This window comes from Dipodomys ordii, unplaced genomic scaffold (assembly GCF_000151885.1).
Source record: "Dipodomys ordii isolate 6190 unplaced genomic scaffold, Dord_2.0 Scaffold129, whole genome shotgun sequence".
NCBI lineage: Eukaryota > Metazoa > Chordata > Mammalia > Rodentia > Heteromyidae > Dipodomys > Dipodomys ordii.
The window spans coordinates 2622503-2640492 of NW_012267345.1; the positions used below are offsets into that span (position 1 = coordinate 2622503).

General features: G+C 51.0%; 1 protein-coding gene across 1 annotated transcript in view; it reads left to right on the top strand.

Annotated features, from left to right (window-relative positions):
* Myt1 (myelin transcription factor 1) overlaps positions 1–17950 on the top strand; it is a 70006-nt gene extending 52056 nt beyond the window's left edge. Inside the window, exons 14-23 of the mRNA XM_013030368.1 lie at positions 1563–1717; positions 2540–2602; positions 2712–2780; positions 6216–6278; positions 6679–6762; positions 10702–10923; positions 13482–13573; positions 14061–14164; positions 17264–17407; positions 17810–17950. Of these exons, the coding sequence (XP_012885822.1) occupies positions 1563–1717; positions 2540–2602; positions 2712–2780; positions 6216–6278; positions 6679–6762; positions 10702–10923; positions 13482–13573; positions 14061–14164; positions 17264–17407; positions 17810–17950 (1137 nt within the window). The remainder of the gene's footprint in view (positions 1–1562; positions 1718–2539; positions 2603–2711; positions 2781–6215; positions 6279–6678; positions 6763–10701; positions 10924–13481; positions 13574–14060; positions 14165–17263; positions 17408–17809) is intronic.
* Positions 17951–17990: the final 40 nt, after the last annotated feature.

Sequence of the window (17990 nt, forward strand, 5' to 3'; positions counted from 1 at the left end):
GCCCCTAATCAGACCCTCACACCATCCTTCTGTGGGTCTCAGGGTCACCCCATGTTTGGAGGGGAAGACTGCATCTCTAGTTTAGATCATGTGGCTCAGTCACTGACCTAAACTTCTAGTACCCTTGGGTGGTAGGCCTCAGAAGAGGGGTCCTGGGCTCATCCTTCAAAGGAGGGAAGCATACCAGGAGTTATGTCTGCCTGGGTCTGGTGAGTTGGGGCTCTGTTAGAGGTAGGGGTGTTCTCTGTGTAATGTCTCCGTTGTCTTTTCTCATCCTGGGTCTTGAAACTTCTAACATTCCTGCTCTATTCCAGCCTAGTTGCCATGACTTCTTGGCTAGGTGCTTCCTTGGTCTCCTTGGTGGATAGATGTTCTAGTCCCCTTCCTTGCCTGTGTGTTGGCCCTGGCTCAATTCTGATCTCCTCCTACTGCTGTAGACCTCTGCCTCAGAGCATTGTTGCCCATCTTCAGGCTGATCGCTGAGAAGTCCTGAGATCCCACCACCACAGCCTGCCCCAGGTTCCACCTTCTGGCAATGTCTAACAGTCTGCAGTCAGCAGCCTTGACTCATCCCTAAACCTTCTCTCTCCCCACTCCTCTCCTAGGCACAGTTCAGCTCCAGAAATGCCTTTTCCTGTCCCTCTTCCATTGGATTCCTGTTTCAAATGCTCCAACCAGCCCGGCTCAAGGCTTCTATACTGTCCCTAGGTATTCCAGGCCCTTCGTTTCCAAAGACCTCTAGAACCCCTCTTCTGTTTCCTGGAGACTCACTTATCCTGGAGACTTAGCCAAGTATGCTCTCTGAGGAGCTTTATTTAATTGCTTGGGAAAAACAAATCGCCTTCCCAGAGGCTTGTTCAGACAGCACTGACTACCCAAAGCTGGCCTGCTGGCTGGCATCTCACAGGCCCTCCTCTTTGTGAGATGGAGTCTGAACAAGCTAATAGGACCTGCGGTAATGTGACCTCTGAGCAGCTGTCCTATAGGGTGTTACTGTTCTGACTCTGTGGGATGCTTGGACCTCTATGTGAAGAACTGTCCCTTGCCCCTGTGCCTCAGGGCTAAGGCTGCCCATGGTGAACAAATGTCCCCCAGAACTAGTGCTTAGATGGCGTTTGTGACGTGCCTGCTGTGACCAAGCCACAGTGAGGGGGCCCAGGAAAGGGGCTATCTCTCAAGGTCACTGAGTTTTTCACAAGCTCTGTCATCACTGTCATCAAGCTTAGCTTCATGGAACCATCCCAGCCCCAAAGGACCCTACAGTCAGGTGTTCATCTTGTGAGTGACTTGGTGGAGGAAAGGTCCTGTCTCTGAAGTGGCTTAGGAGCTGTGGTGTAGGGAGTCCCGGCCTAATGTGTGTGTGTGTGTCTGTGTGTCTGTGTGGTCTGTGTGTCCGCGTACGTGCGTGCATGTGCGTGTAGCTTGGCCTTCCTTTCTCTGTAAGGTAGGAGATGATAAGATTCGCCTTATGGACACTACCCTCAGGGTCCTTCTTCCTTGCCCACCAGGTTGGGTATCTGTCCTGACAGTTGTTAAAACCTTTCCTTGCTGGTTTTTTGCAGTCAGAGCCAGCAGCACATTCTTTTGCTTCTTCTGAAGCAGATGACCAGGAAGTGTCAGAAGAGAACTTTGAGGAGCGAAAGTACCCGGGGGAAGTTACCCTGACCAACTTTAAGCTGAAGTTTCTCTCCAAGGACATAAAGAAGGAGCTGCTTACGTAAGTTCTGCCTCAGTTGCTGGCCTCTTAAGAGTCTGGGAAGAATACGTCTGGTCCTAGCCCATGCCAACAGGTTTTCTCAGTTCAGGGCTTTGTCTGCCTGGGCTGATTGCCTTTCACCAGGCAGCTCACACAGTGATGGAAACTTCCTGTTCCTGTGCTGTGCTGGGTGATAACACAACCCTCTAAAATCAATTAAGAATGAGGGAGAACCCTCACCCAAGGCTGCAAAGCAGAGTGCAGGGCGGAGTGGGGGATGGGGACTCAGGAGCAGAGAGGTCCACAAGATGCCCTCACCAGGCACAGAGACCAGTCCTCAGCCGCAGTAGCCTCTGGATTCCAGCCCTTCTCTTGAGAAGATCCTTTTAGGGCTGAAACAGGCAGGACTAACCCTTTCCCTAGGGGACTGTGAGGGGCTCTCCATGTCTGGCACCTTTGCCACTAGTGGCCCAGCCCAGGTCTGTGTTCAGAACCTGAGTTGGGGCTGGTGCTCCTCAAGGGCGGCTGTTTCTGGCCCTAAGGTAAGGTCATGCTGCTTCACTGTCTGGAGAGGGAAGGCATACCCACTGACATGCTCATGGATACATACATGTGCACACCGCACACAGGTACAAACATAGCGCAAGCTTCAGAGGCACCCTGACTTCAAGTTCTACTTTTCCTTCTTAAGTTGTGTGTGAGTGTGCCAGTCCAAGAGGTGAGGGCTGTGGTCATTCAAGGATGGGGACCTGGGCTAGCTGCCTGCCTGCAGCTGGCTCACCCTGGCACAGGCCTGCAGGTGTGCATCACTCTCTGTCCTGACTCTCTTTTTCCTTTGTCCAGCTGTCCCACCCCCGGCTGTGACGGCAGTGGCCACATCACCGGGAACTATGCCTCCCACCGCAGGTTTGTGCCCTGCTCCTGGCCTGGCCGCGGTGCTTTGTGGGGGGTCTTCCTCCTGTCCTCCTCTGCTCCCCCTCTGTGGCTTACCCCTATCCCATCTCTTCTCTTTCAGCCTCTCTGGTTGCCCTCTTGCTGACAAGAGCCTCAGAAACCTCATGGCTGCCCACTCTGCTGACCTCAAGTATGTTTGCGCTCCCTGACCTCCTGTCTTTGGCCAGCACCCTTGCTTTGCTCTCTCCTCCATGAGGTTCCCAGCCTTCTCCGAGGCACCGCCCCAGGCTGGCCCCTTCTCTCCTGGGATGGACAGAGGGGCAGGGCTGAGGAAAGACTGACTGCTTGGCTGGGCTGCCATTGCCTACAGTGCCTATGACCCTTGCCTTGACCCTGCTCCCTCTCCCCTTGGTGGTGGTGGGGCTGCTTCAGGCTCCTGCATTGCCTAACCCCTCCCCCAGCCTCTCCTAAGGCCCCTAGCATGCTTGCTTTGTCCTGAACGGGAAAGTCCTGGCACTGGCTGAGGCTTGGTGGCTGCAGGCTGTTGCGCTCTTGCCAAATGAACTGGTACTCATGATTGAAAGTGTCTTGCTTTCCTCCTCTTCCTCCTCCTCCTTCCCCTCCCCTCCTCCTCTTCCTCCTCTCCCTGCTCTCCCCTCTTCCCCCTCTCCTCTTCCCCTACCACCTCCTCCTCCCCCTCCCCTTCCTCTTATTTCCTCCCCTCCCCCTCCCCTCCCCCTTCTTTTCTTCCCCCCCCTCCCCCCTCCCCTCCCTCGCCCCCTTCTCCTCCCCCTTCTTCTCTTCCTCCTCCTGCACTCCCACTGCTTTGTCTCTTTCAGGAGCTTTCCCAGTTGTCCATGTCTTTGCCTTCTCTTTGCTGACCCCTCCTTTGGCTTCTGAGCCCCTGTCCTGACACACGGGCAGGCAGGCTCTGTGGTCACCCTTAGGCCTGCCTGGCAGCCCTGCGCAAGTGGAGTGTAAGCACCCAGAGGTTTCCGGGCATCTGTGCTCTTGGGGCTGGTTGGGGTTCCCACTGCCTTTGGTTTTCATGCCTGCTGTTGAGCTGTGACCCAGGGCTGTGGGGGCCTCAGCTTTAGCCTGGAGCTAAGCAGAGATGTTGGAGAGAAGAACTTTTCTTGTTACTCAGTCTTTCCAGCAGGTCTGGCCCTTCCTCCTTTGCATTTTTATGGTCTGAATCCAGGCCAGAGCTTTGTTTTAGAGCCAGAAAGAAACTGGGTACTGGTCCCTCTGGGATGAGGAATTGGAATACTGAAGGACTCTTTGGGACAAATTCCTGGGCTTCTAGCACCCCCATAACTCGTCTCTGCCCAACTCTCGTGCTTATGAATACAAAGGTCACACCTTGACAGCTTCACACTCATGTCCTCACTGTCCCGCTCTGTCTGGTCCCCAAACCAAATCTTGCACACTCAGTCCTGTAGTCTGCCCCCATTTCTTTTCTTGCCATTTTCCTTGTATTCTTTTTTTTTTCTTTCCAATTCTGCTTTTTTTTCTTAACTATGGCTAGTTTTCATAGCTTTCCAATAGCATTAGAGCTAGTGGTGTGGTCCTTCAATCAGAACATTACGGCTGACAGAGGGAAGTTTGCCTGATCCTGTCAGGAGACGTGGCTGCTGAGAGGACCAATGCCGGGGAAGAACTTTAACCCCAAACGTACAGAGAAATAGCAATGGAAAGTTTCCTTTTTGTGAAATGAGTGGCTGGCTGGCTGAGATATTGAAGCTCTTCTTTGTCCTAGAGCTCTTTCTGAGGATCCCGTGGTGTCACTAATGGTGGGTGGGTTTGCTGAGACTGGCCAGCCCCCCTGTGTTCTCTGGTATACCGGTGCTCCTCTGGCTCCTTGTTCTGGCTGAGCGGGTGTCATGCTGGCCAAGCTGGGGAAGACAGGGTTCTTTGGGTGGCCTCTCTGTCCATGTCAGATGCTGAGACTCTAGGATATGTTTTCTGTACTTTAAGCAAATCCAAGGGGCATTTACTCACCTGTTCGTGTGTGGCCAGAGGCTACCTCAGGATACTCAGCTTCCCATTCATGTAGGGCATTTGGGCGCAACTGCAGAACTGCTAGGGGGTGATAGGCTCTGCTTAGGACAGGTGATGGCCTCCCAGGATGGCAGACCCAGAATGCCACCAGGACAGAGGCACCTCTACAAACGGGTAGAGGGAGCTTTGGTTCCTCCCGCTAATCCTGTGGCTGTGGACCGTAGGGAGTGTATTGAGGACCCTGGATACTCTCCTCTCCTTGTGGATCTTGTATGATGCAGAAGCAACCATCAAATCAGGTCTCAGCAAACAGAATGGTACCATGCGAGGTGCCTGTTGGCACCGTGGGAATGTAGACGCACTAAGATTTTCCATCGGCATCACACGTCTCTGGTGCTGCTCTCAGAGCTTGGAGCTGCACTTGCTGTATTTGAGGCCAGGTTGCTGTGGGTCTATTGTTGGGCTCTCAATGGACACCACCTTCAGCACTGGACCTGTGCTCTGCTGGGTGTTTCCCTGGCAGTGGGACAAAGTCAGAATGCTGGGCCTCCACCTGACCTTCTGACCAGTGGACAAAAGGAGTGTCAGCCATCTTCAGTGCCTTGGACATGAGCTTCTGGAGAGTGCAATACCCTGACATGTCCCACGCATGGCCAGGGGCATGGCCAGTGTGTGCTGCAGGGCAGGGGTAGGAGAACCCAGATGCCCCGGGGGAGGGGCCTGAGAGAAGACTGCCGGGAGTGAGACAACTTCTGTCATGCCACGAGAAAGTTTTTTGGGTGCTAGGCTGCACCCAAGGACAATAGGCGACTGTTGCCAATGGAAGAGTGGTGAGAGAGGACATTGTCTTTGCACAGAAGGCAGGAAGCCCTTCTGAGGCCTGCATGTCCTCGGGCAGTTCTCTGGTTAAGCAGCTTGCCTGGCTCCTGAAGGCTGGAACCCTCACGAGGGCCAGGTGCAGAGTAACAGGTCCGGTGGGGAGCCTGGTCCACCTGAAGAGTTAGCCCCTTCTCCCCACCCCACACCTGGGGTGCCTCACACTGTGTCCTTTAGGGGAAACCCCGTGGTTCTAATATCAGAGTGTAATTTATACCACCTTGTGTGATACCTGCATCAAACCCTTCGGGGTATATAAAGTTTGTGTTGTATGTCTCCCCTCCTGATTCTTACTACCCAGAATGCCACCAGCTTAGATAGTTCTGCCGAGGCCACCTAGAAGATACTCATAAACATCCTTCCTAAACTCACATGCTCAAAGCTAAGGCTCAGATGAGTTCTGGATGCTTCTAGTCCAGGCTGAACTGAGAGCCTATGGTCTTCTCTGGGTGCAGTGGACCCAGAAGGCTGGTCCCAACATGCTGGCCTATAACTGGTATAAAGTTGAGCCCCACAGAGTTCTTTCCCCTCAGCCCCCCACCTTCCTGGTGTGACTGGGGTTAGGACTGAGGCCCTGGATAACCCTGTCAGATACTTGTTGCTGGCAGTATTGGCGATGTTTCTCTGCAAAGAGGCACTTCCAGTGGGTAGTGGTTTGGGGTCCTGGACGGGGTGGTATGAGATGTGGTGAGAACTGAGTCCAGGGAGTCACACTTTGGCTATGGTCTCATTCCACTTTCCTCTACAGGTGCCCTACCCCTGGCTGTGATGGCTCCGGCCACATAACAGGGAACTATGCTTCACACCGGAGGTAAGTGCAACTTGTTTCCAAGGTGTGTGTGGTCTCTGCCTTAGACAAAGTTCCAAGGTTCTGGGTAAGACATGAATATCGCTAACAACTAGAACACATTCTCAACTTTTCCAAATTGTTGATGCTTCCAGAACCTGTCATGTGGCCTTTTGCAGGAATAAATGAATCAGAGCTAGAGGCTCACAGAGATCCTCCCGCCGCCCCCCCCCCCACCGCCATCCACTGTCCTGTGTGAAGAGTCTATATCTGCTGACTCTGCTCCATAGGACCTGTAGGACTGACTCACTGACAGATCGACTCATTTGTCATCTTTCTCTCCTGAGGGAGGAGGATGAGGCAGATGGGTGAGGGAGCTGCTGTTCTGGGATTGAGCTGGTGTGTTTTCCTCTTCCCAAACCAGCTTGTCAGGCTGCCCACGTGCCAAGAAGAGTGGACTCAAGGTCACACCGGCCAAGGACGACAAGGAGGACCCAGAGCTGATGAAGTACGTTGTTGGGCCATGCTTGCTCCCTCAATGCTTCTCAAAGCTTAGATTTTCCTGTGTGTTACATTAACAAAACAAGCAGAGCAGAGCCCTGCCCTGCATACCAGTACAAGCCTTCCAGCACTTGGGAGGTAGCGGCAGGAGAATCAAGGAGTCTGATGCTGGTCTGGGTTATGTAGTGAGATCCTCAACAACGAAAACAAAAGTAAAAAACTTCAACAACAAAAAATTTCCTTCTGCCGGTGGCCAGTGGCTCATCCCTATAATTCTAGCTACTTAGGAGGCTGAGATCTGAGAATTGCAGTTTGAAGCCAGCCTGGGCAGAAAAGTCCCTGTGAAACTCTTACCTCCAATTAATCTCAGAGACTGGAAGTAGAGCTGTGGCTCAAGTGGTAGAGTGCTAGCCTTGAGCACAAAGAGGCTCAAGGACAGTGCCCAGGCCCCACAACCACCACCACCACCAAAAACAAAAAACCAAACTCCCTTTCTCTTATACCTAATCACCAAACTAATAATGGGAACTTTCTTTTTTACTGAACTGCTTGAACCTGGTATATGGATGTCTGGGTGTTACAATCATATCCTGTGTGCTGGTCCTTTTAGGCTCAGGTCAGAGGTGTTTGACGAGGCTGAGAGGAGACTAACTACTCTGATGCCTAAGGATGGTTCTAGGACACCTGCAGGGCTTGCAATGTGCACTACTGCACGGTAGGAAAGGTCAGATAGACCAGTTACGTGTCTCTAACTGGATCCTGCTAGGGAAGACAGAAGACACCCTTGGCTTTGCATGGCCCAAGCTCCTAAGGCAAAAAAGTGTAGCCCGAAACTGTCCTTCTCATGGGCAGGGTAGAGGATGATATGTCTTTGAGGAAGGTGTTTGGCTCCTTGTGTGACCCACTTGGATGGGACTTAACGCCATTGCAGGGTTCCTTCTTCTCCCTGTAGGGAACCAGTCCTCTTCAGCACCCATTTGCAAGTATGTGTTTAGGGGCCCAGGCTGTCATAGGCTCAGATAAGGCAACTGACTGGCTGATTTTCCCAGGGCATGGGAATGTCAGAGCTGACTCCTAGCAGAGTGGGTAATGGGTCAACAGTAGGTCAATAGGCTTAGTTGCCCAGGGCGTCTTGGTTGTCCAGTGCTTTGAGCTGGCTTGTTTGGGGCTGGGCCCACTGTCTTCAGAGGGGCTCATAGCAGCAAAAGAATTCACTTGTAAAGAGGAGCAACTTGGCATGAGATTTCACTCTTCCTTGGAGCTTGCTTCTGCTGTGCCCACCATCTACCCGGACACAGAGAAGGGCCCAGCCAACATCACAGTCTTCAGAAGGGCTCATCCCTTTAACTGTTGTTTGGCCTAATAAAGCTTATATATATATATATATATATATATATATATATATATATATATAAATTTTACCACGATAATACAGTGAATGTTCAATTAATGGTGCAAAAATGTGGTTATTGGTATTATAAATGCTATATACTATATTCTGGGTTATATAAAAATTATTTTTCCTCTCGAGAATCAAGAATTTTCTGTGATCATAGGAATGTAATGCCTTTATGGACTGAGTAAGAATTCTACTGGTAAGAATTATAGGAATGAATTGTGCTGCATTTGAAAATGATATTTGTTAGGTTTTTAAAAAGAGGTAGCCAAGTAAGAACAGCACCACACACGTGGTATTCAGGTAAGGGGTAGGTTTATTTAGTAGACCTGCTGGGACCAGGCAAGGTTGGCACTCCACATGGCTGGCAAAAGAGGGAGTCTGGCCCTGGGTTAGGCCTTATATAGGGTAGGGGTGGGGGGAAAGTGTGTCCAGGTAAAGGGAAATGGGACCAGGTAAGAGGTGGGACCAGGTGGGAGAAAGGTGTGGCCACATCAGATTCAGATGTGACCTCAGTGGATGTAGATGTGATCTCTTCCAGGTGTCCCAGTTGCCTAGGTAATGCAGGTACTGGGCGGGGTCTGTTCGCCATCCAGGAATGGACCTTACAAAGTTTGGCATCTTTTCATACTAACTGGGAAAATTGTTTTCCTTCTCTACTGTGCTGTCAGCCTTGATTAAAAAAAACAAAAAGCAAGAGTTCTGAGGCCAAGTGGAGACTGGTGCTCTAGTGTTTGTAGGATAGACAAAGTTCTTAATGGCTACACAGCAAAAGGCGGGGTGCCTGCTAGTACCCCAAATTTTAGGGCCTTCTCTCAGCCATAAACCAGTCATATTTACAGTTCACTAGCATCTTTAGTTCCAAGTAAAGTAGAAATCCTAATGGGTGCACCAGGTCTCCTTGAGGGATGAGTTCTGTTAGCTGAGTGGAGCTGTGATTTTGTAGGAGATGCTGACGAGTTTTAATTCTTGACTTCTCATGTTTGCACTGTTTGTGATTTATGTCAGCATTCTGTGGTGAATCCCAGGTGCTAAAGCTTTATAAATTGTTATAGAAGTCAAAAGATGTTCTAGTGTGGGACTCAGGTAGTGATACTTACACTGCTGTGTCCCCTACTGCCCTGAGAAGGTCCATCACTGCCCGGCGCCCTGTGTCTGACATGTAAAATGCTCTGGCTCCTGCTGTTCTTGCTCCAGATCTCATGTCACTACACACTGCACCCCACCATGTGCTCTAGTACATGGCAGCTTTCCTGAGTAGCAGAAACGTTTGCCAGCTCATGCCCCATACACGGCTCAATGTGATGTTACCTGGTAATTCTGAGGATTCAATGCAGGCATAAAGAGAAGGGAACCACACCTGAATACGTGGAAGCAATCCCAGTGAACACCAACAACAACCATTGGCAGGGAGGTTCAGAGTTTTGCAAGAAGTGGGTAAGAAGAAATTGAATTTGCTGTACAGAGTGACCAAAGAGCCACCTCTCATCTGGTCATTTGAACTTGTGATGTCAGGGCATCAGCAGATAACCTTTTTCCATGTCAAACTCTCATCTTGAGGTTGGCTGTGTTTGTCCCAGGTGTCCTGGGCCCTCAGCTAGGAGTCATCCAGGTTTGAGGGGCTGGGCATTGCACACGAGCTGCCTGAAGCCCTCATGCGGCTTTTGTCGGGACTGGAGCTTGAGATGACCTGGCACTGTTGACTTACCCCCTCGAGGGCCGGCCCTGTGACCCACAGCAGAAGTCTCTGCTGCTGGCTCTCACTCTTCCTGAAGGCGCCCTGACCTGGACCCCAAGTGGGCCAGCAGTGCCCTCTGTCTAGTGTGTGTGCTGTGTGCGCAGCACACAGTCAGTGTATGACACGTGGTGCCTCATTTGTTTCATTTGTTGGGAGAACTGGAAGTCTCTGCTGCTGGCTCTCACTCTTCCTGAAGGCGCCCTGACCTCTGTAAGTGGGCCAGCAGTGCCCTCTGTCTAGTGTGTGTGCTGTGTGCTCAGCACACAGTCAGTGTATGACACGTGGTGCCTCATTTGTTTCATTTGTTGGGAGAACTGGAAGTGTGAAGAGTGGAGTCTTACCCTGGATGGCCCTGTCCCCCAGATCTCACTAGTCCAGGCACTCCCTAAGGTGCAAGGACAATCACTCTTTCCCGACCCTGAATACCTGGCAGGAAGGAAAATGCTGCCCCTGGCCAGCCGCGGGCAGGATGATTATGGGATGTCTCAGCAAAGTCTTTTCCACCTGAGCGCTGTGTTGCTGTAAAAGCTACCACACCCTGGCCAGTCAGCCCTAGATTGTGGATGGCAGCCCCCGCTGTCCCTGAGCTGCTTCATTAAGCTCAGTCTCCCTCGTTTTCCTGATCTGCAGGCCTTTCTGCTGTATATGGAGAAAGAAGGCCAGACTTTCCCCTGGCTCTGGGATTCTGCTATCCTCCTGACTTTCTCAGAAGCCCTCTCTGTATGAGGCTGGGTCTCCTGGGTCTGGCTTGGCTGGTCTTCCATAAATTCTACCCTGTACTCCTATAGTTACTTTGGCCTTTCTGTGTCCAGGTGCCCGGTTCCAGGCTGTGTGGGGCTTGGCCACATCAGTGGCAAATATGCCTCTCACAGAAGTGCATCTGGCTGCCCTCTGGCTGCCCGGCGGCAGAAAGAGGGCTCGCTCAACGGCTCGTCCTTCTCCTGGAAATCGCTGAAGAATGAGGGCCCCACTTGCCCTACTCCAGGCTGTGACGGCTCTGGCCATGCCAATGGTGGCTTCCTCACCCACCGGAGGTACCTCCCCACAGGCCCTGCTCTCTCTGTCAGCAAGTAGGGGTGTGGCCTTGTTGGGACATGACCTGGGGGTTCCGGGAAAGACTAGAGTTGGGTGTGGAAGGAAAAAGCAAGGCCCAAGTGGGCAACTGAATGGGGGAGCCAAGGATCTATCTGCTTCCTAAGCCTCCCTCCAGGCTCTGATGTTCCTCCAGGGAGTATCACACTGGACCTGGAGACCAAGTTAAGACCAGAGCCCTTGAAACCCACACTCCAGGAGTCTCAGATGTAGCTGCTTGTCCCCCAACATGGCCATAAAGAGACATGGCAACACAGCACTTCAGTAAATCTCCCACCTCTTTACTGGTACCACACATTGGCCCCAGGGGGCAGGGTGAGAATGATATGCACAGTTAAAGCTTTTTAAGGTCATAGGTACCAGAGAGCATTGCATATTTGTCTTTTGTCTCAGATGCTTATCAGTGAATCCTGTTCTTCTAGGAGATGCTTTTAAAGTGACTAGAGCTTGGAATGGCTCAGATCAAAGGGCAGAGATAGGCAAAGTGGTGGTAGTGGTAGTAGTGGTGGTGTGTTGAGTGTTTAGCTTTTAGTTAATTCACAAGCCCTGCAAAAACATCTGCGTGTGTGTGCGTGTGTGTGTGTGTGCGCGCACGTGCTGGTAATGGGGCTTACACAGAGAGCCTCATACTATACTATACTCTTGCTTGGCTGTTTTGCTTTAGGCTGGTGCTCTACCACTTGAGCCACACCTCCACTCTTGGCCTTTGCTGGTTAATTGGGGATAAGAGTCTCACAGATTTGTTTGTCCAGCTTGGCATTGAACCTTGATCTTCAGGTCTTAGCCTCTTAGTAGCTGTATTACAAATGTGAGCTACTGGCACCTGACTAAAAGCTCAGTTTAAGTGGCCTCTTACAACCCTGTCTGTGTTCAAGTTTTCTTACAGACTGCCAATTTTTCAGAAAAAGTTTGTTTTTCATACCTCACTCCCCAACCCTCCCCCACTGGGGTCTGTTCTTTGAACTTTGGGCAGAGGTGCCTGTCTGCTTTGCAAACAACTTGGTGAATAGAGTCTTGTCTGTCAGTATAACTAGGCAATGCTCACGGTTCTTACCTGCCCCTATCTGCCCCAGGACTCGTGTGTGTGTGTGTGTGTGTGTGTGTTGTTTCATCAGCAACCCCCACCCTTTCTGTCTCTGTCTTGGGCAGTCACAATGATGGTCAAGGACATGGCGTCAGTGCCAGATCTTGTCCAAATCTGTGTGTGGTCTTGGGGCCAGTGCCCATGCTTCTCCATACTTCTTTTTCCTCTCCCCCTCCTTCCTTCACCTATATAATTAATGCATTATCTATTCATTTTAAATTAATTAATTAATTAATCAGTGCTGGTCTTGGGGCTTGAATTCAGTGCCTGGGTGCTGCCCCTTAGCTCATTTGCTCAAAAATAGCATTCTACCACTTGATCCACAGCTCTACGTCCAGCTTTTTTGGGTGCTTAATTGGAGAGGAGAGTTTTGCAGACTTTTGTGCCCAGGCTGGCTTGGAACTGTGATCCTCAGATTTTAGCCTCCTGAGTAGCTAGGATTATAGGCATGAACCACTGGCACCCAGAAAATGCATTCTTTCAACAAAAACATTTACTGTGAGCCCACCTAGAACCTAGAGCTAGAAATACAGCAGAGAACAGAAGGACACCAGCCCTTGCCCTTGTTTTGGACAGTCTGACAGACTATAAATGAAAGAGGAAGTTACTTAGTGTGGTGGATATCCGTCATGGTTCTGGGGAAAACAGCAGGGAAGTAGGCAAGGAGGCATGCTGAGAAGAAGCTTGTCTGAGTGGCTAGAGCTGGATAAGGATGGCCTGCTGGGTCAAGTAGAGGATGGTCAAAGGAGAGGAGGCGGAAACATGTAAGCCAGGGTCTGACCAGGCTGCCTTGGTAACCTGGCGGAGCAGAAGAGAGACAGGATCTCCCTTGGACCACGGGATGGCTGTAGGGTCCAGATTGCAGGGGAGAGGCCTGAAAGGCCAGAGTGAAGGCTGTAGGGGCCTAGACCAGGTCGGTCCCTTTATGATGTTAAGTCATCGAGACAAAAGGAAATCATGCTTGAAAATTTGCACTTTCAATTCATTTTTCTGCTTGATTATCGGTATCTAAGGAATCATCCATGAATTTTAGTGCTCCCGCACCCTAGAGTCTCTCCAGAGTGAGGGGTTGTCGTCTGTGAGAGGTCAGTGCTGTAAAGCACTAGCAAGCAATGCCTCAGGCCCTAGGGTAGAAGCTCCTGGGGAGAATAACATCCGGGTCCCTCCAGATCCTTGTGGCCAGCCACAGTTGTGCCAGATGGGACAGGCCCTGAGGGTACCTGCCTGGGTATTTGTGCTGTCCTCAGGCAGGGCAGGCAGGAGCAGTGGGAGACCATCTGCCATAAGGAGGTCCTTAGGGTCTTTTGGAGGAGAGAGAATGTGCCTTGGGCTGATCCTGGTCATTTTGTGGGACCCTGGACTGGTCTGTGGACTCAGCCCCCAGACCGCTTAGTGATGTGTGACCTCTGCTTCCAGTTTGTCTGGCTGTCCCAGAGCAACGTTTGCTGGAAAAAAGGGAAAACTCTCAGGGGATGAGGTTCTCAATCCTAAATTCAAAACCAGTGAAGGTAAGGGTACACTTTGGGATGTCCCTGCTCACTAACCTTTTTGTACTGGCAGGAAAGGGGTTGGGGAGGGCAAGGTCTTCTGGGAACATGTCCTTGCATGTGTTGATGGGCCTACTGACCTTGGCTCTGAAAGCCCTAGACACCTGGCCTCGATGGTCATGGCAGCACTGACCTCAGATTTGGTTACTTTTGGTATGAGAATCTGTTGGTAGCGCCAGCGTCCATGCCAATCTGTTTTTGGAGAGCGCGCCTCATCTAGTATAGAGACAGCATTTCTGGACATTAATACCTCCAAAGAGACCTGTGTCCCCCCAACTGGCTCCAGCCAGGAGTCACACAAGCCTCACATTGTGGTTCCACAGAAGCTTCCCAATGCCCAGGCCCCAGAGTTCATCTGGGGCAGGCGGGTGGGCCTTAGGCGCTTCTATATCCCACTGGCTGGTCTGGGTTTAAGACCAGAGACACAGCTGAGCTTTCTTTCTGGCAGTGCTGGAAAACGACGAGGAGATCAAGCAGCTGAACCAGGAGATCCGAGATCTGAATGAGTCCAACTCAGAGATGGAGGCTGCCATGGTGCAGCTGCAGTCCCAGGTGGGTGGCACTGGCCTTGCCTGACTCTTTCTAGCAGAAGCCAACCTTGGGACTGTGTGAAGTTTACTTCCCCCTCCTCCTCTTCCTCCTCCTCCTCCTCCCCCTTCTCTTCTTTTTCCTCCTCCTCCTCATCAGACATGGGACTTGAACTCTGGGCCTGGGCACTGTCCCTGAGCTCTTCAGCTCAAGCCACTTGAGCCACAGCGCCACTTTCTGTTTTTTGGTGGATTATTGGAGAAGTTTTATGGCTTTTCCTGCCCAGGCTGGCTTTGAACTGCGATCCTCAGATCTCAGCCTCCTGAGTAGCTAGGAATATAGGCTTGAGCCACCAGCACCTGGCATTAAAGTCCACTTCTGAGGTTGAGACTGAGCTGATTGTCTTCCTAGTGACTTTGTGAATCCATTGGTGTGGTTGGGACTGAGCTGCCTGACAGTACCATGCCCATCACACAGTACTCAATGTGTGCTGGTAGGCTGTCCACTCATCCTGTGGTGGTGTGGTGGGATCTCACTCCACAGGTGGCCTGACCCATTAGTATTAGTTATTCTCTTGAGTTAGTTTCATTTGTTTGAGTAGTGTGAATCCACTAGCACTAACCTTAGTAATCCTGTTCAAGTTCCCAGTCTTCAGAGGTGTTTGTTAGTTAGTTTGTTTGTTTTGCTAGTCTTGGGGCTTGAACAGAGCCTGGGCACTGTCCCAGAGTTTCTTCATGGTCAAGGCTGAGGCTCTAACACATGAGCCACAGTACCACTTCTGACTTTTTCTGAGTGATTTATTGGAGATAAGAGTCTATGGACTTTCCTGCCCAGATTGGATTTGAACCGTGATCCTCAAATCTCAGCCTCTTGAGTAGCTAGGATTACAGACATGAGCCACCAACACTTGGCTTAGTCTTTTAGTTTTGATAGCGAATTCAGGTGGTGCCTGGGCTTGGACCAACACAGACACACACTTCTTTGTTCCTGTTTGTTCTTCTGTGGAGCAGAGATGAGTGCAGGTCCCTTTCCATTATGTTGTTCAGGGACTCACTTCACTGAGGGAAGTTTTCAGCTTGAGCATTGGTGAGTACACACTGGTGTTACACATTCCTTAGATAAGTGTATCTTATTGCTCTGTTTTCCCCAAATGAACACTTGTAATCGGAGAGAAAAACATTCTCATTTTGAAAGCAAAAAGGGATGTCCCTGAGTAGCTGTAGGAGCAAAGGAATAAATAACAGGCCAGTCTCCCTAGGGAGTGGGGGTAGATCCCCTTCTAGATCAGCGGGGATGGATGTGAGGGGGCGAGGCCCCTTCTAGATCAGCGGGGATGGATGTGAGGGGGCGAGGCCCCTTCTAGATCAGCGGGGATGGATGTGAGGGGGTGAGGCCCCTTCTTGGGAGCAGCAGATATATGACATGTTGTAGCTCCACAGCTTATTTCTCTTCTGGCATGATGACATCTGGCTGCTCAAGAGCTTGGATAGTACCAATTCTGGAGCTCAGAATGTGTTTTCACAGCCTTCTGTATGTTCATGTGGAGTCCCCAGGCCACTTGGGTGTGAGGACAGGAGGGATAGGGCCTCCTGTCCCACATCTTTCCAATCTCCTACTGGTATCTCTGGTTGGGAGATAGGGCTGGCTACTCCCTCCTTTCCTCTCCGAGTCTCCAGGGCTCTTGTCAGTGGTAGTGCCTTTGGGAGAGTACCTATTATTTCTTCAAATCCACCTTTAGAGTCAGGCATGGGGTGCACACCTATGGTCCCAGCTTCTCAGGAGGCTGAGACAAGAGGATCATTGGAGCCTGTGAGTTCAAGTACAGCTTGGGCAACATAGGAACTGACACCATGGAACAAAAACCAAAACAAAATGCAGCCAAGCATACCTTTTATTTTTCAAATTGTTATTATAAAGGTGATGTGCAAAGGGGTTACAGTGACAAAAGTCAAGTAAAGAGTACATTTCTTTTTGGGTAATGTCACTCCTTCCTTCCCTCTCTATAACATACCTTTTAAAAGACAGATTTTAGCTGGATGCTGTTGGCTCACGCCTGGATTCCTAGCTACTCAGGAGGCTGAGACCTAAGGATCACAGTTCAAAGCCAGCCCAGACAGTAAAGCCAATGAGTCTCTTACCTCCAATTACCCACCAAAAAGCTATGGCTCGAGTGGTAAAGTGCTAGCATTGAGCAAAAAGCTGAAAGCCAATGCCCAGACCCTGAGTTCAAGCTTCAGGACTGGTGTGTGTGTGTGCATGTGTGCATATGTGCACACACATGTGTGCACGTGTGCGTGCGCACACACACACACACACACACACACACACACACACACACACACACACCAGATTCTGTTGCCTTTCATTAGAATCCCTTTTTCTTTGCCATCCCCCTGAGGAAGTCCCATGCTATCTCTGGAAGGACCAAGGTGAAGAGAAAGCAAGTTTGTGTCCCATGCAGTCCTTAAAGTCATATGTTTATCATGCAGTGGTAGGAAACTACTTGGGCCCATCTGTAACTCCCAAAGAGAGTTTGCTGTTGCTGTATAGTGCCACACATGGCCTTACGACTGAACTCAGCACCTCCTCCCCTCTTCCCCTGAGCTCCTTGGGAATATATGGTTGGGCTGAGACCTGGAGAAGATGTGTCTGGAGGCTTGGGAGAGGCTAGCCTTTTGGGTGACCTTTGTTATCTTTTGAGAGATGGAAAGACTCAGAGGCAGAGGTCACCTGCAAAGAAAGGAAAGCTAGCCCCACCAAGCTTCAGACAGAAATAGGGAGCTTGATGAAGTAAAAACACAACTGGTGTAGATTGAGATTGAATCCAGGACGCCCAAGAGTCTGTGACCTTGTCCTGCTCTAAGGATAGGTGGGGCCTCCTATACTTCCCGGCACAGTCAGCATTCATTCCCATTTCCTTGGACTCTTGTTGTTCCTGGAGGGCCTTTGTTTCACCCATCCAGGAAGCTGGGTACTGACTGCCCCTTCCTTGGATGAGGGACCCCCACAGGGTAGAGAGTTCCCACCTCTGGAACCCATCCTCTCTCAGAGAGAGATGTATGGTACGGCCAGTGGGCCCAGCAGGGCCCAGGACAGGCAGCACCTCTCATTCCTCTGATGCAGATCTCTTCCATGGAGAGGAACCTGAAGAACATCGAGGAGGAAAACAAGCTCATTGAGGAGCAGAATGAAGCTCTGTTTCTGGAGCTGTCTGGGCTGAGTCAGGCCCTCATCCAAAGTCTTGCCAATATCCGCCTTCCTCACATGGTAGGTAACAGCAGCCTGCTGGCACTACCCCAAAGCTGGTAGCTACCCGAAGGATGCTTTGGAGGGCAGGGAGACAGTATGCCCCTGGCCCTTCTGCTTCTGGGTCCTAATGGAAGGGTCCTGGGCCCTTTTTGGATGTTCTCTACTTTCCAACTGGCCTGGGCAGCTGTATGCCATGGCTCCAGCCCTCCTGACTGGCTCATAAATCTGGAGCAGAGTGTGGTTCTGGTGGCAAGAGGTCACTGTGGCTGAGATCACTTGTGTTTCAGCAGCCACAGCTGCTGCACTGCCTTGCTGGGCTTTTTTTAGGATAGTGTGGGGACTGAGGCTGATGCTCACTGCTTTCTGCTTCCTGGAGCTGACTCTGTGGACAGGGCTTGCTAACCTGACTCTATCCTCTAGGAGCCAATATGCGAACAGAATTTTGACGCCTATGTGAGCACCCTGACTGACATGTACTCCAACCAGGACTGCTACCAGAATCCCGAGAACAAGGGCCTCCTGGAGACCATCAAGCAGGCTGTGAGGGGCATCCAGGTCTAGGCAATGCTGGGTGGAGGTGCACTCCTCCTTTGCTCCGGTG